This window comes from Geotrypetes seraphini, chromosome 12 (assembly GCF_902459505.1).
Source record: "Geotrypetes seraphini chromosome 12, aGeoSer1.1, whole genome shotgun sequence".
NCBI lineage: Eukaryota > Metazoa > Chordata > Amphibia > Gymnophiona > Dermophiidae > Geotrypetes > Geotrypetes seraphini.
In genome coordinates this window covers 67,156,680-67,174,815 of record NC_047095.1, presented here as the reverse complement: position 1 = coordinate 67,174,815, position 18,136 = coordinate 67,156,680, and the positions used below count along the sequence as shown (strand labels likewise).

The 18,136-nt window shown below is 45.6% G+C and overlaps 1 protein-coding gene across 2 annotated transcripts in view; it reads left to right on the top strand.

Annotated features, from left to right (window-relative positions):
• The window catches only part of LOC117346627 (fatty-acid amide hydrolase 1-like), a 42,837-nt gene that overhangs the window by 20,803 nt on the left and 3,898 nt on the right, over positions 1-18,136 (top strand). For both annotated transcript variants that reach the window (XM_033916513.1, XM_033916511.1), the window contains exons 10-14: positions 4,988-5,087; positions 5,993-6,036; positions 8,716-8,755; positions 8,992-9,100; positions 17,286-17,431. In XM_033916513.1, the coding sequence (XP_033772404.1) occupies positions 4,988-5,087; positions 5,993-6,036; positions 8,716-8,755; positions 8,992-9,100; positions 17,286-17,431 (439 nt within the window). The remainder of the gene's footprint in view (positions 1-4,987; positions 5,088-5,992; positions 6,037-8,715; positions 8,756-8,991; positions 9,101-17,285; positions 17,432-18,136) is intronic.

The following is an 18,136-nucleotide window of genomic DNA, read 5'->3' as shown; positions in this document are numbered from 1 at the left end:
TCCATAGGCCATTGAGATGGCTTGGTGAAATCTACTGCTTATTGCTACTTGGGATCTCGGTTGGCCACTGATGGAGGCAAGGATACTGGGCTTGATGGACCTAAGGTCTGTCGCAGTATGGCAATTCTTATGTTATACCAAAATTCTTTTAAAATACTCAAGTTTTTTTTTGGTTTTTTTTTTCAGTTTGCTTTAAAATAAATGACAGATGATTCTTTATCTCAGCAGTCAGGTTAGTAAAAGGAATAACTATAGTGATGTCCGCATAGATATAAAATTTTACTTTTAAACTTTGAAATAAGTTCCCTAAAGAGGCAATGTTAAACAAAGTAGGGGATAAAGGGGAACCCTGCAGACCTCCGCAAGAGTTTACCCAACTGGTCACTGTACATGAAGAAGGACACGGTACTACTCAAAAGGGTCCAGAGAAGAGCAACTAAAATGGTTAAGGGGCTGGAGGAGTTGCCGTACAGTGAGAGATTAGAGAAACTGGGCCTCTTCTCCCTTGAAAAGAGGAGACTGAGAGGGGACACAACCGAAACATTCAAGATACTGAAGGGAATAGACTTAGTAGATAAAGACAGGTTGTTCACCCTCTCCAAGGGAGAGAGAACGAGAGAGCACTCTTTAAAGTTGAAAGGGGATAGATTCCGTACAAACGTAAGGAAGTTCTTCTTCACCCAGAGAGTGGCAAAAAACTGGAACGCTCTTCCGGAGTCTGTTATAGGGGAAAACATCCTCCAGGGATTTAAGACAACATTGGATGGGTTCCTATTGAATCAGAACATATGCAGGTAGGGCTGGTCTCAGGGCACTGGTCTTGACCTGGGGGCCACTGCGGGAGCAGACTGCTGGGCACGATGGACCACTGGTCTGACCCAGCAGCGGCAAATTCTTATGTTCTTGGTTCCTAAAAGAACTTTAGTGGCATAGGGTCATTCTAAACCAGGGATCTCAAAGTCCCTCCTTGAGGGCTGCAATCCAGTCGGGTTTTCAGGATTTCCCCAATGAATATGCATTGAAAGCAGTGCACGTACATAGATCTCATGCATGTTCATTGGGGAAATCCTGAAAACCTGACTGGATTGCGGCCCTCAAGGAGGGACTTTGAGACCCCTGACGGAAGTTTTTTTGGAGCCAGAGATGTGGGTGGAGGTGGTTTGAGCTTTGAGCTCTACCAGATTAGACCTGAGGCTTTTTCTTCCATTAGACTTGACCTTCAGCTAACAAAGTGGAGTATTTTTGAAGAATTTTGAGATATATTAACCCACTTTCACTATTTGGAAATTTATTCATTCTGATGTTCTTTTAATGTTTGCCAGATGGGCTTGGGGAGTTAATAGCAAGGAACGGATCTCCTCTTTAGGATCTATTGAAGACAGGATGTTCAGCTCAGTGGGTTTTGGTCTGACCCAGTCTGGCGCCTTTGTTTTGAAGGATGCCAGGTGCAGTCTCAGCGTATTTGGAGGAGAGATAGGAAGAACTAGGCATGTAACCAGACGAGAGATAACAGAAGTATGTGGAGAATCAGTTTTACATTCTTCCATGTATGCAAAGGCTGATAAGCTCTCTGGAGCAGAAAGTTGCATTTTCTTTTACTTAGAGCAGGGGTGCCCACACTTTTTGGCTTGTGAGCTACTTTTAAAATGACCAAGTCAAAATGATCTGCCAACAATAAAATAAAAAAAAACACAAACCACACTGTATGCAGAGAAAATATTAATTATCATTTGTATTCAGGGTTTTTATCAGAGGTCAAAGCAGATAGATGACTTTAAAATATGCAATGTCACCTGAGTAATAATAATAATAACAGTTTATATACCGCAGGACCGTGAAGTTCTATGCGGTTTACAATGATTAAAAGATGTTACAGATTGAGTGGAATAAACAAAGTTCAGAGATAGTGATTAACAGTTCTAAAGATCATTTGTTGAGGACTAAGATTGTATAGCTCAGTTACCTAAGTACTTCAGGAACAGATGTGTTTTTAGGCGTTTCCTGAATTCCCTATAAGTAGTAGGCAAGACAAATATACCCCCTCCCCTTTTACTAAACCATGATAGCGTTTTTTAGCGCAGGAAGCAGCGTTGAATGCCCTGCGCTGCTCTCAATGCTCATAGGCTCCCTGCGCTAAAAACCGCTATTGCGGTTTAGTAAAAGGGGGCCATAGTGCAAAATATAGACAGCAGATATAAATTCTCTAAACAGACACATTTTGATCACTAAATTGAAAATAAACTCATTTTTCCTACCTTTTTGTCTGGTGATTTCATGAGTCTCTGGTTGCACTTCCTTCTTCTGTAAAGCCAATATTTCTTTCTTTCTCTCTCCCCCTGCCCCCCCACTCTTTATATCTGCCTTTCTTTCTCTCTCCCCCTGCCCCCCCAAGCCATCATACCGATTTCTACACTTCCCCGATTCTTTCCCTACCCCCACCCCAAGCCGCCAACGTGATTTCTCCCTGCTGCTTCCCCGAGCCAGGCCTGGCGCGTATAAGTGCCGGGCCCGCAAGACTTCACCTCCATCGTCAATTCTAACTTTGGGGAGGAAGCTCCAGGCCAGCCAGGCAGCGATTGGCTAGCCCAGAACTTCCTCTCCGACGTCAGAATTGATGTCGGAGGTGAAGTTTTGTAAGTCCGGCGCTTGTATGCACCAGGCCTGGCTTGGGGAAGCAGCAGGGAGAAAAAGATTGTAAAGGCAACGCAATCGACTCATGTTGCCTTTGTGATCTACTGGTCGATCGCAATAGACCATTTGGGCACCCCTGACCTAGAGCTTTATTTCTTGTATCACAGTGCAGAGATGTGAAAGAGTGTTGAGAGAACAGAGTGCCCTTAAACCAAAGACAGGAGAGAGTGCTTTGAAACCACAGGCAAAAGTGCTTTTAACTCAAAGACGGGAGAGAGTGCTTTGAAACCACAGGCAAAAGTGCTCTTAACTCAAAGACGGGAGAGAGTGCTTTGAAACCACAGGCAAAAGTGCTCTTAACTCAAAGACGGGAGAGAGTGCTTTGAAACCACAGGCAAAAGTGTTCTTAACTCAAAGGGGTTTTTGATTGGTCCAATGATGCCTACGTTTTGGTGATCAGACAAGACTTGTCTATATCTGACACCTGTAGGCACTTGAGGTCCGTTTGCCCCTAATTCGCTAAATCTTTTGTTACAAAATCTGTTAAAAATTCTGAAGGATATTCACATCTGTCAAGTCTGCCTTCCTTTGGTATACATTTGTAGGTCGATTTTGACTTTGAGGGTTCTTTATTTTAACCAATCAGGAGCCATTTCTGGCCTGTTAAAATGACTTTGACTATTACCCCCTCTGTATTTAAGATTTTCCTTTTTCTAGAGTAGAATTTTTCTAATTGTTTTCTAGGTTTATGGTATGTTAACCACCTCATGAAAGCCAAAATAAGCCATGCTACTTTCATTGTAAGAATCTTAAAATATTGCCCCCATGGACAGTGGCGTAGCGGGGGTGAGAGGTGCCCAGGGTGTAGCCACCCCTCCCCCACCCTCATCTCCACCCCTGCTCCTTCCCCAGGACCACCTGCCGTGTGCGCCCCTCCTTCCTCTAGGTCAGGGGCGTCAAAGTCCCTCCTCGAGGGCCACAATCCAGTCGGGTTTTCAGGATTTCCTCCATGAATATGCATGAGACCTATTAGCATACAATGAAAGCAGTGCATGCAAATAGATCTCATGCATATTCATTGGGAAAATCCTGAAAACCTGACGGGATTGCGGCCCTCGAGGAGGGACTTTGACACCCCTGCTCTAGGTGTTCACCACCAAGAGTAACAACGTCAACGTACTCCTCGCAACCCTGGCGGCTCTCCCTCTGACGCCACTTCCTATGCGCGTCACCCAGAAGTGACGTCAGCAGGAGAGCTGACGCGGTCACGAGTGACACGTTGAAGTCGTTGCTTGCGGCGGTGAACACCTAGAGCAGGGGTGTCAAAGTCCCTCCTCGAGTGCCGCAATCCAGTCAGGTTTTCAGAATTTTCCCAATGAATATGCATGAGATCTATTTGCATGCACTGCTTTCATTGTATGCTAATAGATTTCATGCATATTCATTGGGGAAATCCTGAAAACCCGACTGGATTGCGGCCCTCGAGGAGAGACTTTGACAACCCTGACCTAGAGGTACGGGGGAAGGGAAGGAGTGGGGAGAGGATGAGGGGTGCCGGTGCGCCTCCCCACCATCATGGTGCCCAGAGTGGACCATCCCCACCTTTCTTACTACGCCACTGCCCATAGATCATCAGGGCCTTATGGTATTTTCACCTAACTGCAGATGTACTAACTACTCTGTTTCCCCGAAAGTAAGCCCTAGTTAAGATCAACCCCCGAAGCTCCCTCCCCCCTCCAAATGTCCCCGACACTCTCTGACTCCGTCCCTGCCCGATTCGGTGAAAAAAATCAGACTTATCGATTCAGCAACTCCCCACCATGGTGAGACCTGACATACCTCCGTGCCGAGGCCTCCTAAAACAGCAACATTGGCTGCGCTTTGAACGGGCTGCTTCACGGCCTACCCTGCCGGGGCCTTCCCTCTGCCGTATCACTGAGTGCTGCCGCTGTTTTTGAGGCCTCAGAGCGGAGGTATGTCAGTCTCACGGTGAGAGGATCGGTGGGATCTGCTGCACAGGGGGGATGGGAGGGAAGGGAAGATGCTTCACACTGAGGGGGGAGGGGGGATAAAGGAAAGAGGAAGAATTGGTGTGGAGGAGAGGAAGGGAGAGAGAATTGTTGTACATGAAAAAAATAAGACATCCCCGAAAATAAACCTTAATTGATTTTTTGGACCCCAAATTTAGTATAAGACACTGTCTTATTTTCGTGGAAACACGGTAGTTCCGAGAACAGGGGCAGCTGCTGAGATAACGGAAAACGCTGCGCTACATTAAACCTGAAGGTGACAAGGTGAACCTGAGGGCCTTCGGTCTCCGATGCTTCTACTCACCCTCAATTATTTTCTCTTTCAGTAAAGGAGACTTGGTGGACCCCACTTTACAATCGCAGCTCCAGCTCTTTAAGATGCCTCGCTGGCTGAAAAGCCTCTTGTCTACTCTTCTCTGGCCACTGGTGAGATCCTGTACTGCTCACATGTACATCTGTGTCCGTGCAAGTCTTTGGGGGTCGGGGGAGGGCCTGATGCAGGGTGAAATATACAGGCCTCCTTCACAGACAGAAGTGGACAGAGATTTAATAGTAGACCTTCAGGCCCAGATTCTGTAAACTGCGTCTTGACTGTAGGCAGCTGTAGGCGTCCTACAGCTAACCAGCCAATCGGGATGCACGTTTTTTAAAAAAAGCTCCCAAGGCAGGCTGCCTACATTGGAGACGCCTCCGGGAGTCTAGGGAGGCCCGCATGCTCGCCTAAGTTCCCCTAAGGCTAGCCGTGGGCGTGGTTTGCCCTGGAAGCTGCCTTAGGCGAACCTTGGCAGCCATATGCGTCTCCCTAGTTGAGAGGGAGACCTTACAATGTAGGCCTACGTTGTAAGTAGATGCGGCCGCTGACCTTATCACGGCATGGGATCTTCCTGCCACGATAAGTTTAGCAACTGCAGCCGCCAATTCCCCCACCCAGCCCGAATGAACGCGGCAGGAGGGATGCCCAACCCCTCCTGCTGGAACACCCCCTGAACACCCCGCAACCCCACTCCCCCGAAGATCGCTGGCAGGAGGGTGCTCAGCCCCTCCTAACGGAACACCCCCGAACATGCTGCACCCTCCATAAAGATCGCCGACAGGAGGGTTCCCAACCCTTCCTGCTGGAACACCCCGCAACCCAACTCCCCCGAAGATCGCTGGCAGGAGGGTGCTCAGCCCCTCCTAACGGAACACCCCCGAACATGCTGCACCCTCCATAAAGATCGCCGACAGGAGGGTTCCCAACCCCTCCTGCCGGAACAACCCCCCCAAAGATCAAGGAAACCCTCCCTGGACCCCCCCCCCCCAGCATGTAATCATATCTTCTTTTTCTTTAGTATCCTAGAATGGCAAAGTCATTGAAGATGCTGCGAGGTGTAAGGTAAGAGACTTGAAATGAAAAATGTGGAATAACTTGTAAATTTCATGGCTCCACATCATATATATTTATTCATTAATTCAATTTTCTATACTGTTCTCCAAAGAGAGCTCAGAATGGTTTAAATCAGTGGTCTCAAACTCGCGGCCCGGGGGCCACATGCGGTCCACCAGGTACTATTTTGAGGCCCTCGTATTATAAAGAATGACTCTTTACGGAAAACCTGTGCCTCAAGTGTCCGGCGGTCGTATCCTGGAACATTACCCGCCTCGCTGCTGTAACCTCATGCAAGCGCTTTCCTGCGTCTGTATGCGATTGTCCCCTCCACTCCACCTCACAATCGGGTGCAGACGCAGGAAAGTGCTTGCGTGAGGCGGGCAACGTTCCAGAACGTAAGGTAACCACTGGAGGCAGTGCAGCTTGTGCGTGTGTCCAGTGCTGGAGGACACTTAAGGCACAAGTTTTCCATAAAGAATCAATTATCCTTTATAATACCGAGGGCCTCAAAATAGTTGGTCCAAAATCTTGCCTCTTGCAGTTGATACTTTGATAGTTTTTCACTTTCTGTATGTTGCACAGCTTTTTGCTGTGTATAGCTGAAATTATCAGAAGCAATTAAGGAAAGATCTATAAACTAATTTCAGATAATCCACATTTTTGGATTATGCAAAGTTGTCTTTTTTTTTAATAAGACATTAACTATTTTTTTCTGCGGCCCTCCAAGTACCTACAAAACCGCAATGTGGCCCTGCAAAGGGTTTGAGTTTGAGACCGCTGGTTTAAATGAATTTATTCAGGTAATCCAGCATTTCCCCCCGTCTGTCCTGGCAAGCTCACAATCTATCTAATGGATCAGTGAAAGACTTCTATATACATCCAGGAAGTCACAATTGTTTCAAGAGGAACTTTTTCAACTGATTGAACTTTGAAAATCAACTAAGCCAATAAAAAAATACATGTAAAGAAAGACAATTTTTTTTTTGGGGGGGGGGTGTGATGCTTCAGTGTGAGACTATTTGCTCTCTAGAGCTAAAAGCTTTACAGGGAAAGTACTTTCTTTATTTTTTTATTTTATTTATTTATTTATATATTTTAAAACAAAGGGGTCCTTTTATCAAGCTGTGGTAGGGGTTTAACGCACATAATACCAGGCGTTAAATGCTTGACAATGAACCCGTCAGAATTCAGCCAGCGGTGGTCAGCATGTTTTTAACCCTTTCAGGACCATAAGGATCGTAGGCCAATTTTTGTGGTTTTGACGACATTTTTATGGTAAAAAGGGTTTGCAGATGCCAAAAAATTGATTTTTTTTTGTGAAATATCATTATTTTTATTTAAAAAATCACACTTCTGGCTTATGGACAGTGTGGCAAGTGAATCTTCTCGTCAATCTGGCAACGACGCTAATGAATGAATGTCGGAACCAGTTTGTTTACATAAAGGCAGTATCATGTGGAATCCGTACATATCAAATTTAGAACTGTAGACTATCCCAATCAAAATTTATAGGATTTTAAAGTTATGGGACAAATATGTCCCTTGGTCCTGAAAGGGTTAAGCACCAATGGCAGTCAGCTAAATTAGTCCGCGATATTCTGTGTTGGGCCACATCTGGACACCAGCATTGAATATCTAGGGATATCTAATCCGTGCGTTGCTCATACCTATACAGGCTCAAGGCGACTGTAAAGAGAGAGGTAAGAGGAGGGAGAGAGAGGAGGTGGATAGGTAAGAGGGAGAGGAAGAGGAGAGAAAAAGCATGTGCTGGCCACTGTCTCTTATGTAGGCCTCAGCCTCTAGCGGTAGTACTACAAGACTACCACCAGGGGTCACAACTGCCATTTTACATCAGGAGCCACCAGGGGCAAGAGCGAGTGGGGTTCACATCTGCCAGCCTTACCAACTGGATCACCAGGGCTGGTCAGGTAGGCTGGATGTTGCAGGAGAGGCTTCTGTTGTTACAGTCTGGATTGGAATGGGGGCGGGTCACGTCATTTGGTGGAGGAAGGGGCTTTTGTTGCTGGGATCAGTTTTAAGAGGTCTTAACCCAACCAGCTTCTAAAGCACCCCTCCATAGTCCCCCCCATCCTATCCGACTCATCAATTCCTTGCCTCAGCAGCGTATATAGATTCACCCTTTTGTAGATTGTAAGCTCTATCGGGCAGGGACTGTCTCTTGTATGTTTAATGTACAGCGTTTGTCTGGTAGCACTATAGAAATAATAAATTGTTGTCGTTGGATCAAAATGGTCTTCTGTTGTTGGAGGAGTGAGGGGGAGACTTGAAAAGCTCCAGGATGGTACCCAGAAGTTACACGGATGCTGGCCAGTAGTCAGTGCTGGCACCCACGTAGCTAAGCAGGCATAGGACTGTTTTTGGTATGCCCATTTAGCTATGTGGGCACAGGTGCTGAATATTACCGGTAGGTGCATACCTGCTGGCTCCTTTTCTGCTCCACCCTCTGAACGCCCCCCACCCACTACCCAGATTCAAGATGGCCGATTATAGTCAATAGTCAATGACACGGCCCAGTTAAGTGCTGTTGAATATCAGTGGCTGGTCCACTGAGCGTAATTAAGTGACCAGGAGCTTCTCTCGCCTGCTTAAATCACTTTGAATATTGACCCCAAAGATGTTTGCAGTAACTGGCTTTGGTTTTGTCTTTTTCCTATGAATTTACAGCTCGGTACAGGAACTCTGGCAGCACCATGTGGAAGCCATGGTAAGATACAACCTTCCTGCAGGGAAAGGCAGAATCTTGTTGGGGGGGGGGGACAAACTCTATTCAAATCTTGCCCTATTTTAATGTTTTGTTGGGAAGGTGGGGGAGAGTGGAAGGGAAATTTCTGTGCTCTGACATTTTGTGCAAAGATTTGTCAGGCAAGTCCTAAGACGAGTTTTGTGTTGCAAAATTCTTGGTGGATTGAAAAATGAACTTTTCCGCATCCCGTGTTTTAGGAATACTGCCAGGAATTCATTGCCAACTGGAAAGAGCTGGAGCTGGATGTGGTGCTGTGTCCCTTCATCAGCCCTGCGTTTAAAATCGGATACCCTGGAAAAGTCTTTGGTACTGTCCATGGCGCTACTGCCTCTCGGTATAAGCAGTGGGATATTTTTAACGGAAAGCTCAGTGGCCCTTGGCCAAGCCCTCAGCACCTCTCTGCCTGGATGTCATACTTTCACTTTAAATGTAACGGGGTGAAAAGACAGAACTTTATTTCTCTCCCCAGACCCACCTCCCCTCTTTCCTTCTTTCTCTCTCCCTGTGGATGACACTTTCATGCTTCTGGTTCCCTCAGGTCACAATCTTGTGCTGCCTCTCCTTCTTTACACAGCTCTATAATGTGACATTTCTTCCTTTTCAGCCCTGCTAAATTTTGTCCCTTCGCTTTTTGAGCATGCTACCAAAATCCTTGTCCTCTTTCTCACTACCTCCCACGTAGACTACTGCAACCTACTGTATTTTCATGTAGATAACGCGCACCCGTATAAAACGCGCACACGGGTATAGCGCGCGAAAAACACAAATTTATGTACAGAAATTTTTATATACCGCACACACCCGTATACCGTGCATGCTGCCTGACTCTCCTTTCGCCCGCCCCGACTCTCCTCTGGAGACCCCGACTCTCTTTTCGCCCGCCCCAACTCTCCTTTCCCCCTTGAAGTCCTGTCCCTACCCTGAAAGCCTGATGCCCCCCCCTGACGTCCGATTAACCCCCCCGCAAGACCGCTCGCACCCCCACACCGAAGGACCGCTCGCACGCACCCGCACCCCCACCCTGAAGGACCGCTCGCACCCCCACCACGAAGGACCGCTCGCACTCCCACCCCAAAGGACCGCTCGCACCCCCACCCCGAAGGACCGCTCGCACTCCCACCCCAAAGGACCGCTCGCACCCCCACAGCCTCCCCCCCCATGGAGAAGCTGTCTACCTTGTTTCCGGATGCTAGCGAGCCCAGCTGTTTCCTCTGCCGGCAGTCCCGCCCCTTCTCTGAGCCCTGCTGCGCTGCTTTTTCTTCCGGCGGTCCCACCCTTTCTCTGACGTCAGAGAAAGGGCGGGACCGCCTGAAGAGGAAGCAGCGCAGCACAGGGCTCTGAGAAGGGGCACGACCGCCGGCAGAGGAAGGAGCTGGGCTGGCATCTGGAAACAAGGTAGACAGCTTCTCCATGGGGGAGAGGGGAGGCTGTGGGAGTGCGAGCGGTCCTTCGGGTGGGGGTGCGAGCGGTCCTTCGGGGTGGGAGTGTGAGCGCTCCTTCCGGGTGATGAATCAGGTGTCGGGGGGGGAACTATGTAAAAAAATTTTGTACAACGTGCTCACGCATATAACGCGCAAGGGTATGCGCGGTTTGCAAAAACCATGTATAACGCGCGCGTTATATGCGAGAAAATACAGTACTTCTTGCAGGTCTCCTGCAGAACCTTCTTTCTTCATTGCGGTCTGTTCAAAACGTAGCACCATGACACATCTTCCTTCCGTGGCGCTATGACTATGGAGTCCCTTTCCTGAAGTCATTATATTGCTCACCTAAAAATGCATTCACTCTCCAGATCCTCGTTATTTATCTTTTCTCTCTCACTAAACACTTCACAGCTGTCCAATCAGGAGAGAATAAAAGAGAGACCCATATGGTTAGCTATAGCTGTACGGGCATTGTGGGAGGGGATTGGATGGATTAGGGGCATTCCAGTTTGCACACACTTTAAAGAATACACATCGCCCTTTGTATTCATGGGGGTTAGGGCACAGCTCTTACGAATATTAAAAAGTCACAAATTTTAGGGCCCCCCCTTCCTGACTCCCTCCTGCCTCCAGGACCACTCCGCAGCTTATCTTTAAAGCCCTGGTGGTCGAGCAGTGAAGCGGGGGAAGAGCTCCTGCCCTGTGCAGATCCGCTATAAAAAATGACTGCCTCAGGTTCTGGCAGCAGTCTTGTGGGAACTCGCAAGACCGACACGGGAACTTGGGGCAGCCATTTTTTTTTTCAGTTCAAAAAAATTTTTATTGGTTTTTGGAAAACATAAAAAAAAAAAACTGAAGTACAAAAAGAAGAGCTTCCAAGGAAGCACAGGTTATAAACCGGGTGATGACACCCATCCAGTATATTCAATTACATAATAAGAAGTGGCAATAACAAGATAAATGAACAGTAAACAGTATATCAATCATGTTAGTATGCACATCATAAAAGCCTATAAGAACGAGGAACAAGCTTCGTATGGGATAGTGAAGGGAGTAAATCGAGAGAGATAAGATACAATATAGTCCACGCTAAAACAGTGCACATGTGACTGTATATCGTCAGCAGACAATGACAAAATAGTATGAAATAAAATAAAGAGAAAATAAAGGAAAGATCAAACCAGAATACTATAGGTAAATGATCCTGTTTATGGTCAAGGGTCTAAGTGCTGATGTTTGCCAGAATCGACCAAGTTTTATCAAAAGTCGCTCTAGATTTATGGCGGTCAGCCATATGTCGTTCAAATTTATTGTGGAGGCACATTGAATTCCACCATTGGTTATAATCTAATTTTGTAAAATCTTTCCAATTATGTAAAATAAGTTGAATGGCTAGAATTAATAAAAGGGTAAAAAGGCGGTCATGATACACAGATAGATGGGCAGTGAGTGCCGAGGAACCCAGAATCAAAATATCAAATGAGAAAGGATCAGTGATAGAGAAAATTTTAGAAATCGTGTGCCAGATCGAATTCCAGAAAATCTGCAAATGGGGGCAATCATAGAGCATATGCCGCAAGGAGCCTTCAGATGCTTTGCAAGACCAGCAAGAGTTAACTGAGGACTTCATTATTTTGGCTGATTTAATAGGAGTCCAGAAGGCTCTATGATAGAGGAAAAGAGCTGTTTGTCTATGAGAGGCTGAGTGAAGGGATTTAAATAATCTGGGCCATAACGCCAACCATAATTGCTCGGTAATAGGGGATTGCAACATCGGATCCCATTTAGAGATGGATTCGATGAGGAAAGGATATGATTTTGCCTGCATATACTTGTACCAATTTGAAGATTGACCTTTGGAAGCAGAGAAAAGTTGTATCTTTGAGTGGAGGTCAGGAGTAGTATGCAAGGATGCGGGAGATGAGAACCTCGCAGTAAGACAATGATGCAGCTGAATCCAATTAAAATATTGGGTGGGAGGGATATGGAATTTTGCCATAATGTCCGAGAAGGTAATCCATTTATTCGCGTTGATAAGATGCGCAATAGTACAGAGACCTTGCTGTTGCCAAGATTTCCAAAGTACCACGGAATTGTCAATTTTAAGTTTGGGATTATGCCAAATAGGTGCCGCTAATGAATCAGCTAATTTGTTCTCTGAGATGGAGTCAATATGGTTAAGTGTTTGCCAAGTACTATGTAAAATCGGATTGCGTTTGGCCTCTGAAGGCAGAGGAATGGCAGGAGCATGTTGCATGATGTACGGATCGAGTAAAGAATGCTCTAAGGATAACCACGTGGGCGGTGTGCTTATGAGGAAAAGATTAGACCATAGGGAGCCTTGAGATAATAGAAAAGCATAATGGTATTCCCGAAAGCTAGGGAAGTTGACACCTCCCTGGTCCCGAGGACACTTTAATTTACGCAAGGCAATCCGGGGCTGTTTGTTGTGCCACAAGAAGGAAGAAAGGAGACGCTCAATACGAGAATAGATGGAGGGAGAAAAAAGACATGGAAGCATACTGAGAACATAATTTATTTTGGGAGTTATCATCATTCGTATTGTAGAGAGTCTGCCCCACCAGGAGAGGTTGAGGGGGGACCATTTGGAAGTACAAGTGTGAATGATAGAGAAGATGAAATCAGAATTAAGTTTCAATGTGGATTCGAGAGTAGGACCAAAGAATAAACCAAGGTATTTAATTTTGGTAGGGGACCATATGAAGCCAGAGTTAATTGCATCAGTTTGGACATCGATGCAATTTAGCGGAAGTATTTCTGATTTAGTTATGTTTAGCTTATAGCCAGATATGGCTGAGTACTGTCTAATTTGTTCAAGAACAGGAGAAAGAGAGTCCGGGGTGATGTAGAGCAGGATGTCGTCTGCATAGGCCGAGAGTTTAACTGAAAATTGGTCAGACTGGAAGCCATTAATTCTATGGTCGTGTCTGATAGCCGCTAATAACGGCTCCAGAGCGAGATTAAAAAGTAATGGGGATAGGGGACATCCTTGTCTGGTGCCACGGGATGGATAGAAAGGTTGCGAGGTACGGCCATTAATCATAATCCGAGTCGTCGGGTGGGAATATAGAACTTTGATCATATCAATAAAAGGATCTGGGAATCCATACCAACGGAGAATATGAAAAAGAAAATGCCATTCTAGGCGATCAAAGGCCTTTTCAGCATCGAGGGCCATAATCAAGAGTCTGTCTGGATGAGATGTAGTGTGGTGGATGATATGTGACAAAAGGCGGGTATTATTGGAGGAGTATCGGTTATGGATAAAGCCAGATTGATCAGGGGAGATAAGAGATGGAAGAACAGATTGGAGCCGGGTAGCAAGAATTTTAGCAAAGATTTTAGCATCCACATTAATTAGAGAGATAGGTCTATAGTTTTTGACATCTTGGGGGTCTTTGCCGGGTTTGGGAAACACAATAAGGGTAGCCTCTGTAAAGGAGCCTGAAGAATCGCCCTGATTGCAGAGAAACTGAAAGAAAGATAGCAAATGTGGAAGCAGAGTAGGAAGAAAGGCCTTGTAAAACTCAACAGTAATGCCATCGGGGCCTGGTGATTTATTCGAATTTAGAGAGTTAATGGCGTCCTGGAGTTCCTGAGCAGAGAAAGAAGAGGAGAGAGGAGACGTCTCGGTAGGTAAGAGTGAAGGATGGGGAAAAGATAAAAATGAGGTAAGCTGAGGAATAGAGGGGGAGGTTTCTGATGAATATAGTTGTTGATAAAAATCATGGAAGGCAGAAGAGATGGAGGAATAGTCTGTAGATAACTGCCCAGATACATCTTTAATAGAAGATATGGTAATCTTATTTTGAGATTTTTTCAGATAGTTTGCAAGTAGATGACCCGGTTTATTATTGTCGGCGTAATATGTGGATGCTTGAACAAAAACAGAGTTGGCAGCAGAGGAGCTTAAAAGAGAGTTGTATTGCAATTTCAGATTGCGAAGATCAGTTAGAGCTTGTATATTAGATGTATCAGAGATATGGATGGACTCAGCCAAACGAATGCGGGATTCCAGATCCCGTTGTGCAGTTTTCTGAGAAGAATGAAGTTTGGCTGAGAATTGAATAATAGTGCCACGAATAAATGCCTTAAAGGCGTCCCAGGTAACAATCCAATTAGTATGTGTGGGAATGTTGAATTTGAAAAATTCTTCAATGGCAGCACTAATGCAATCCGAAAAATGGTCCTCAGCAAGGAGTGAAGAATTAAACCGCCATTGCTTACTGCGAGGTTCTAGGGAGAAATGTGTGCAATTTATTGTAATGGCAGCATGATCTGAAACAGTTATGGAGTGAATGTCAGATGAAAGAATGTGTGTTAAGATAGATGTGCTGACAAGGAAATAATCAATCCTGGAGTATGTGGCATGGGGGGCAGAAAAGAATGTAAATTGTTCAACATCCCTATGGTGGATTCTCCAAGGATCTGTTAGTTGTAACTGAGTCATAATATCATGCAATGCATACCATGATTTTGATTTTTTATAGGGGGCGTGTGATTTCCGGTCCCTACTAGGGTCCAAAATGAGGTTAAAATCCCCCCCTATTATTACGGGAGTATCTGGATCCTGCAATATATGGTTGGCGATATTATGAAAGAAATCTGGAGAATCAATATTAGGTGCATAGATGTTAATGATTCGCAATGCATGATTGGAAATAGAAAGCTTAGCACTTACCCATCTACCATGTGTATCATGAGAGCTAAAAAGTGTGGAAATGGAGGGATGTTGTCTCACCAGAGTAATGACACCATTCTTACCATCCTCAGCAGGGGAGAAAAGGGGAGGAAGAAAACCACGTTTGGTAAACTTGGCAGAGTCAGCAGAATTAAGATGAGTTTCCTGTAGCAGAATAACATCAGATTTAATATCATCCAAATATGATATTAACTTCCGTTGTTTTATTACATTATTAAGACCCTTGACATTCAAAGATGTTATTGATAATGACATTTGAAGATAATAAAAATAATCTGATAATTGTCTGCATATAAAATATAAGGAATGAAATACCCATCAGAAACTGCATACATATCTGTAGTAAATAGAACAGGAGTGATAAATATCAGTGAAATACCAATAAAGAGAGAAAGAAGTAAAGAGCAATAAAATATACTGGAAAAGGTGAGAAAGCCCCCTGCTAAATAGCAGCAGGCCATAAAATATGGGTGGGCTGAGAAGCCAAAGCCAAGGCCCAGGCCGAAGGACAGCACACACCAGCAAACCTATTGACAAAGACTGTGAAAACAGGAGCTCTTGCTGCAGGAAAACAAAAACAGGATATCAGCAAGTTCAAGCAGTAAAACCTTGAGTAAACAACTGACCTATTAGGCTAATTGAAAGATAACCAGTCATAACAATCCAGGTAGCAAAAACAGTTGAAGCAGAACTAACAGGGCTGAACAGATACAGGAGCACGCTGTGAGTGAAAACAAGGTGTCAGAGTGACCGAGGAGAAAGCAGAAGGCAGCCGCACACAGTGAGAGGCTAGAGAGAGAGAGAGCTGAACACGGCTCCAGAGACAGATGCAGGCAGCATTAAATCTAATGGTGCCGAGGCCCAAGGCGGGAAAGGAAACAAACAGAGAGCACATTGTCAGCTCGTGGTGCAGAGGAGTGCAGTAGAGGTAAGGAGATTAGGCAGACATTGTGCAAAAAGAAAAAAACTAAACTAAACACTTGAGCCATAATTACAAAAGGAAGTAATGCATCGTGGTGAGGAAAATTCCATTGCTCTGAAGTAGAGAGTCACTCTTTAAAGCACAGCCATGCGTCTGCTAGCAGAGCAGGGCAGATCAGACTCACACATTGTCAATCGGGGTGGGCGAAGTTTCTTCTATGTAGGTGGCCAAAAGCTCCGGATCGGTGAAGTCTTTTGTTTGGTTTAAATATGTCACCCGCATCCGCGCCGGATAAAAGAGGCCAAAGCGGGCGCCCATCTTCTTTAGCTGGAGACGGAATGCTAGGAGTTGCTGCCGGGTTTTGACTGTGTTCTTATGAAGATCCGGGAGAATAAGAATCCGGTTACCCTCATAAGTAATGGGAGCCATAGATCTTGCTTTTTGTTGTATAGCAATAACTTGAGGGTATCTAAGGATTTTCATCACGATGGGTCGCGGTCGACGGTCGCGTGGGAGCCTGGAAGATGGCGACCGGTGGGCTCGCTCAATCTCGAAGTCGTGGGTGAATGAAAGATCCAGCAGTTTGGGGATGAACGCTTCGAGGAAGGTGACCATATTGTTTCCTTCCTGCCCTTCCGGGACCCCCAAAAGACGCAAATTGTTCCGGCGAGAACGATTACTCGCGTCTTCCATATCTTTCTCCAGGGCCAGCGTGCGTTTCACATGGCCCTGAAGTGCTTTAACATTAGCCTCCGTAGTTGCCGATTTGATTTCTAAATCAGCCAATTTGGATTTAAATGAAGACAAATCAGTGTGAATCACTGCCAGATCTTCTTTAAGCTCCGATATTGCATCTTTGGTGTCTGTCATAAGTTCTTGAACTGTTTTAATTGCTTCCCACAAGTCAGACATGGAGGGAGATGCAGCAGTATCAGAAGTCTCTGAATTGGAGTTTTTCGCCGGAGAAGGTGGGTCTGGCTTGTGTCTCTTGCCCTTAGTAGTTGAAGCCATAGTTCATACAGCTGAAGGTGGTAATTAGAGGGGTGAAAAACGAAAATATTGCAGCAAAAGAGCAAAAAGTAAAGAAAGGTTGCTGGAGCTAGTTGTTCAAGCGACCATCCCAGTCGGGCTCAACAGCGCCCCCCCTGGGGGCAGCCATTTTTGATCGTGGCTCTGCACGGGGGCAGGAGCATAGGAAGATCGCTCCTCCCCCGCTTCACCGCTACACCACCAGGGCTTCAAAGGTGAAGTGGGAGAGAGGATGCTTTTTTGGACACTCATGAATAGCCAAATTCGCCAATCCCAAAAACTGCAAATATGGAGGGAGACCTGTACTTGCTTTTAGGTGCCTGACTTCCACATTTGGGCTCCATTATTAGACACTGGCAAAAATGTATGTTTAAAAGCTGTTTTTATGTGCAGGTGTGGTATGCTACAGCGTTCTATATAACCTGTTGGACTTCCCTGCTGGAGTGGTACCCGTAACCACCGTGACCGAGAAGGATGAGAGAGAGCTGAAAAATCATCAAGGCTTCTATAAGGATCTCTGGGATAAGCAGTTTGTAAAGGTAAGGATGACTTTTTCAGTTGGTTGCTTTAAAAAAATCTCTGTACTGCATCTTAATTTGATAAATAGGCCGCACTTGGAGTATCGTGTTCAGTTTTGGAGGCCGCATCTGGCGAAGGATATAAAAAGACTTGAAGCGTCCAGAGGAAGGCGACGAAAATGGTAAGAGGTTTGAACCAAAATAAGTATGAGAGGAGACTGGAAGACCTAAATATGTATACTCTGGAGGAGAGGAGGGACGGGGAGATATGATACAGACGTTTAACTACTTGAAAGGTATTAATATAGAACCAAATCTTTTCCAGAGAAGAAAAAATGGTAAAACTAGAGGGCATAATTTGAGGTTACAGAGAGGAAGACTTAGGAGCAATGTTAGGAAATGCTTTTTCACGGAGAGGGTGGTAGATGTCTGGAATGCCCTCCCGAGGGAAGTGGTGGAGAGGAAAACGGTAAGGGAATTCAAAAAAGCGTGGGATAACCATAGAAGATCTCTAATTAGAAAAGAACTAAGGCCGGTATTGGACAGACCTGCACGGTCTGTGTTCCATATATGGTGATTCGAAGTAGGGTGGGCTGGGGTGGGCATCAATGGGAACTCCCCTAATATGGAACAGGAGGATGTTATTGGCCAGACTTTACGGTAGATGTCCTGCAAACAACGGGATGGTTGGATAGGCTGGAGTGAGCTTGGATGGCAACTTCAGCA